Source organism: Tachysurus vachellii, chromosome 1 (genome assembly GCF_030014155.1).
Source record: "Tachysurus vachellii isolate PV-2020 chromosome 1, HZAU_Pvac_v1, whole genome shotgun sequence".
NCBI classification, from domain to species: domain Eukaryota; kingdom Metazoa; phylum Chordata; class Actinopteri; order Siluriformes; family Bagridae; genus Tachysurus; species Tachysurus vachellii.
The window spans coordinates 22,447,617-22,453,810 of NC_083460.1; the positions used below are offsets into that span (position 1 = coordinate 22,447,617).

Below are 6,194 nucleotides of genomic sequence, written 5' to 3' on the forward strand. Positions count from 1 at the left end.
GAAACTTTAGAATGAGAAACAAATGAGCCACTATATAAAATTCATTAGGCAATAATACTTCTTCATGCTTAGCTACAGGTTCTTACGCTCCTTAAATATAAACTTACTTCACCGAAATGAAGAAACACTTTGACTTTTGAAGTAACTACACACACTCTCATATACACACACATACACACACAGGGTCCAAAAATCATGGGATTGCTGCTTACATGCTTTTTTTCACTACAACATGCAAAGTCTTAAAGACTGAAAGAATAAAATTGTTATGCATTTTCAAACCACAGCTGAATCAGTGAAAGTTTCCTTGTATGTTAAGTTTATTTAACAAAATAACAGATTCATACCTACGACTTGGATGATTTCAGCCAAAAGCACTCCATCAGAAACATCTTGCTGCAGATCTTTAATCAGCTGCTTGTGTCCTGATTTGGCCAAATAGTGATTCGCCCAGTCCGTGTAGATCTGACGGAGAGAAAAAGAAACTTTTTACGATCCAAATTTCCAAAAATCCGCAATCACAATAAAAAAGGATGTTTCGCTTTTGATTTACAGCATCAGAAATGAGTGCTTAAAGACGGGAACCAGAGCGAGCTGAGCATTTGTCCTTTTGTTAGGCGGAGTATTCAAATGCTGGCCATTGTGCCCTATTCATGCGCCCTATTCAGTGCACTCTGGGCAGAATGGTGGGGGGGTAGGGGGTGGATTAAGTGAATGAATAATGTGAAAGGCCCTGTGTTGAATCAGTGTGTTTAAAAAAAGCTTCTGCCCAGGCATCTTATTACGTCCAATGACATCATCACCAAATTCTGCTTCTGATACAGACATGTTTACATCAAAGGCAATCACTTTAACAGTCACTTTCTAATACAGGAGATCTCAGACATTACAGCAGCTCTGTGCAGAAGATATCAAATAATATTTGAATTAATTACATAAGAATATGATTGATCCTTTGCTGCTGACACATGATGAAATATTTTACCCCGTCATTTTTATACACACACACACACACACACACACACACACACACACACACACACACACACACACAAACCCATCATGCAGTCTGTTTTTAGTGAGAACAAAGCTACAGAGGAATGTTTTTACTAACTGGAATAAGTCAGGGGTTTCTAATGATAGGAGACAACAGGTGCACAAACACACATACACACACACACACACACACACACACACACACACACATACACACACACAAACATACACACACACAAACATACACACACACACACACAGAGCTGCTGCATCATGTACAATCTGAAACACAAACAGCAGGGATTTCACTCTCTAAAAGAACACAAAGCACTGTCTGGATGACTCATTTACCCACAACACACTGAATCACTGAGAGCAGAGCAACTTGTCACGAAAAAGCTAATTATTAAAGTCTGATATAACCTAAATACTCATTAAGGTTATATATAAAGTCTGATATAACACTAAATTACATCATCTACATAGCCTTACCTACACAACCTTATTATGAATACCCTAAACACTCTAACCTAATTACCTTATTTTAAAGACCCTAACCTAATACCTTAAAATAAATACCTTAACCTAATTACCTTATTATAAATACCCTAAATACCCTAAATGCCTAAATACCCTAACTAAATATCTAACTTAGCATACAAAATACCAAAAATACCCTAATACAGATAGCCTAACATACTGTAAATACCACTTTTTTTTTTTTTACATAAAAAAAATTCTAAAATAAATAAAAAATCTAACCTAAATTACCTAAAAATAATACAATAATACCTAAATAATTTTGCCTTTAAACCCTAACATACATACAGAAATACCTTACTCTGAATACCATAACCTAAACACTCCTGTTGGCATTTATTTTAGTTTTTTGTTTTATTAAGCTTTCACCAAAAAATGTTTTCATCAACCAATTCATCCATCCATCCATTCATACATTCATACATCCATCCATCTATCCATTCATCTATTCATCCATCCATCCATTCATTCATCCATTCATCCATCCATCCATCCATTCATTCATGTTTAAAGAGAAAACACTTTCCTCATCATTCTTTGATACAAATTGATGCTAGTGCAATAGCCCAGTTAAGAGAATCTCATTACGATCAAACATCCTTGAGGGAGTTAATGCACGTATATCACAGATGAATACAGGGGAAAAGTCTGGGGTTTTGCACCACTCCTTTTTATCTGGCCCAGAGCAGATTTAGTGCTTAAGTCCTGCATGAACAGGTATTAGTCTTTACTCAGCCAGTGAGTCAGGTGTGCCTAAAGCCAGGTGAATTAATTCCACCACCTGAGTCTCAGTACAGAGAAGACATTATCACTGTGAAATATCTTCAAACAAAAAGATTCACTGAAGAAATCAGAAGTTATCTGACATTAATGAGAGTGTACCATTAAACTGTAAGGAAAACTGGCAGCTATTTCCCAACTCACACTCACTCACACACACGCACACACACACACACACACGCACACACACACATGCACACACACACAGTATGGATCAGTGAGCTGTCAGCAGAACCTCTTTGCTTTTATCTCCCGAAAACATTGAGGTTGAGCAACCTTAAAGGAATTTCTTAAAAAGCCCCTATGCTAACTTCACTCTAATTACAGAGCTAATGCAGTGAGTCAAAAATACAGCTCACCAGAGGCCCTCTATTACACACTCACACACACATGCTCAAAAACAGCAGCATAAAATAACAGTCTAGTTAAAAGTAATTACAAGAAATTGGACAGAGGTGATGGAAAGGTCAAAAAAAGAACAGAGTCTAAATAAATGCTGTTATTAATATGACTCTTAAACACACCAGACCGAAATAAAAGGTTTTTTCAATCCTATAAATACGTAGACATCTATATCTCAGTGTTTATCACAGAATTTCAGACAGATCTTGCAGTGCGCTGATTCGAATACGTTATCGTTTCCATAGTAACAGCTACGGGTATGTGTACAGTGGACACTTCACAAAGACTATTAATGTTGTTTAACAAAGAAAAAAGGAACCCTGGAGATGGTGAGGATGTATGGAAGTAATCTCCAGTGTCTTCAGCCTCCAGTGTTCCTCCACACAGGAGAGTCTACAGGACAAACAAATCGACACTATCTTCTAATTAGCATGACGAGCTGTTTTATATTTAAGAGAAAGAAAAAAGAGAGGTTGTTGAGAGACTTGTTTTATACATGTTTTATAACATCACATGTAACAACAACAAGCACTGGACAAATTCTGTTCATGGTTGGTCTGAGCATTGCTTCAATCCATGCAAAAATAAAAAGGTCTCTCCAAGAGTTGACAGAGGTTTTCTGTGATTTTATATTTTTTGATACATGCTTATGTATATCTGTTTTTTCCTTAGCCTTCTATGGACAATATATTCATAGAAAAGTAAAAAAAAATAAATACATTTTTTCCCACATAATCATTTGTATCTTCAAATTAAACAAATTAAATGGTGCTATCAAACCCATTTCTGCTCTCTGCGATGCTCCAAGTGCATTTGTGTCTTCAGCACTAAGAAACCGTGTAATGTTATCAACAGAGGGAAAAACAAGCAAAGCCAACAGAGTCCCGATTCATTTTATAACAGACTTACGGCCAATGATATACTTTCTTCATTATCGCTGAATTCTCCCTAACAATTCAAGCAACAGGTTCATCAATATCCTCCCTGAGATGCCTCCTTCAGAAATCTGCTCATAACCTCCTCATGAATCTCATTAAGACCTTTGAACTTTCACATCAGACTGAATTTCTGAAAAACTTTACATTTCCATGCAGAACATTCATCCAGCTTCCTGCTTCAACAAGTTACTTGAATCAAGATGAATTATTGTTCCTGCTTGACGAATATAAAACACAGAACATAAAGTTGGACACATATGTTGGACCACATATAGGTGGACAACAATGCAGATCATGCCATTCATGATTTATGATCTCAGCTAGCTGCTTTTCAGTAAAGTTATAATAATTATAATGTGTTTAATAGAATAAAACTTCCTAATGGCTATAATGTTATACCTCAAGGCTCTATGTTTAGCCCACTACACTTGTCCTATTTAGTCCTCTGTAGCATGGTTTAAGTAAATCTCACCATTTTGTAATGATCACAGAACGTCCTGCTGTTGTTTCTCGCCGGTATACACAGATCCCCGAGTCCCATGACGTATCTTCAGGTCTGGAGAAGCTGAGCAAAGAATCGAATAAACGCGTAGTAATGAGAATAATTCATCAACGAAGCCTTCCTTGAATCCAGCCGTCGATTAGTCATAAAAACTCAGCAGATAAGGTGTGAGGGATAAGTTTAGCCCCTGTGTGCAATATATCTTTCTCTCCACAACTCTATTTCAAGTGGCAGGAGACCCTGAGTGTCATTTTTCATCCTGTCCGTGTGGTGTGTCCGTGTCTAGAATCTACTCTGCTTCTTGTCTGTTGTGCTTCCTTTGTATTGCTCTGTGTAGAAATTATACCTATGAGACCTAAGTCTTGTGTGAGTTTGAGCCTGGCTCCACCTCCATACCACAAACACACACACTCACACACACACACACACACACACACACACTGTCAAACATACAGACAAGTACACACACCTGGTTAGGACTGACATCACACTGGAGTGTTACCATATATCACTTACGTGTAGAGTGAGAGATTACCTAGCAAAGAGGTCAGAAGTCACACTTACACACACAGAGAGAGAGCAAAGGAAATCAAAGCTTTAAACTACTACTAAAGCTGTGGTACAAAAACCTTTATACATATCTCTTAATTAATAGTTTAATACAGGACTTTTTTTTACAACATTTCACATCAGTATAAACTCCTATTAATTCCTGTGTGGTAAAAAAAAAACTTTTTTTTAGTTATCTTTATATATTATATAACGTTTCTGATGATGAAGGTAAACCAGCATGAGTTCACCATGTGCTCTGTGTAAAACTTGCTCTGATTCAGTCTGTTGTGTTGAACTGAATCAAGGCTGAGTCATTAAACAAACAGCTTTTCACTGACAGACTGGTGTTGACATTACGGTAAGTTTTAAACCAAGTTTAATCGACAAAACCTAAATTCGGTGAAATAAAGGTCCCGATTGACGCACGTGAGGAACAAGCAGTCATAAAGTATAATCATTAATGTATCACTGATTTAATATGACAGAAATAACATAATGTGGTTTTATTGCTACACACAGAGATCATGATCAAATACACCATGAGCATTAAATTTACTACAATTATATTGTTTATTTATTCTGCCAATGCTGAAATGTATTAAAATTAAAAAAATAACTCTTAATGTTTATTTGTGATAAATCGTTCTTCCATGACAGAGAATTGTGTAAATATGTGAGTTAAGTTGAAAAGGAACTGGTTTGTTGTCAATTAACTTGAAAGGTTTGTTGGTTATGATTCATTACATTTCAAACACTATATTACATTTGATTATTACAGTTAATAACTAACTACAAATTGTTTTACAAATTGTAGTTTGCTTGCTAGACAGTGGTAGATAAAAAAAAAAGCAGTGACTGAAGCTAGCACGCTAGTCATGGTGCGGTTGCTAACATCAATATTATGTGAAAACTGGTTAGGTATGAATTGGGCCACATTCATAGAATGTTTTTTAAACAATAAATGAGGGAAAACTATTTATAATGTTAATGAAGAATATAGCATTCAGAGCAGTCTAGTCAACTTTGATGTGATGCTATGCTGCGCATATGCTATGCTTGTGCGAATGTCAATGTTGTCCCCAGACGTCTCTGCAGATTAGCTGCATGTGAGGGTTTTCATAGCAAGGCTGAAGTTTGTGTCCACACACATCAGGTTCCTCCTGTAATTTTTACTATTTAACAATACTTTTCCCTCCATCTCAAGGCTCCTAGCGCAGCCAATGACTGACAACTACAATCTCATGCTGGCGTAATTAGCATCAGCACGCTAACCGGGGCCTCCATTCACACATTAGACACGGACATGCAAATGAAGGCCCATCTGTCCAAAAAAATGTGCAGTACATGGAGTATTGGCTTGGCATTGTTTATGAACCTATAAAGTAGAGTGTACTAATAATGATCAATAACACACACTCTCTCACATATACACACACATACATACTCACACATGCACTCACATACACATGCACACTTTCACTCTC

At 36.7% G+C, this 6,194-nt stretch overlaps 1 protein-coding gene across 4 annotated transcripts in view; it reads right to left on the reverse strand.

Moving 5' to 3' along the window:
* nav2a (neuron navigator 2a) overlaps positions 1-6,194 on the reverse strand; it is a 79,299-nt gene that overhangs the window by 37,613 nt on the left and 35,492 nt on the right. For 3 of the 4 annotated variants that reach the window (XM_060877300.1, XM_060877287.1, XM_060877308.1), the window contains one exon: positions 348-465. In XM_060877300.1, the coding sequence (XP_060733283.1) occupies positions 348-465 (118 nt within the window). Of the gene's footprint in view, positions 1-347; positions 466-4,128; positions 4,288-6,194 lie in introns of those variants that run through there. The other variant, XM_060877292.1, reaches the window with a different exon arrangement.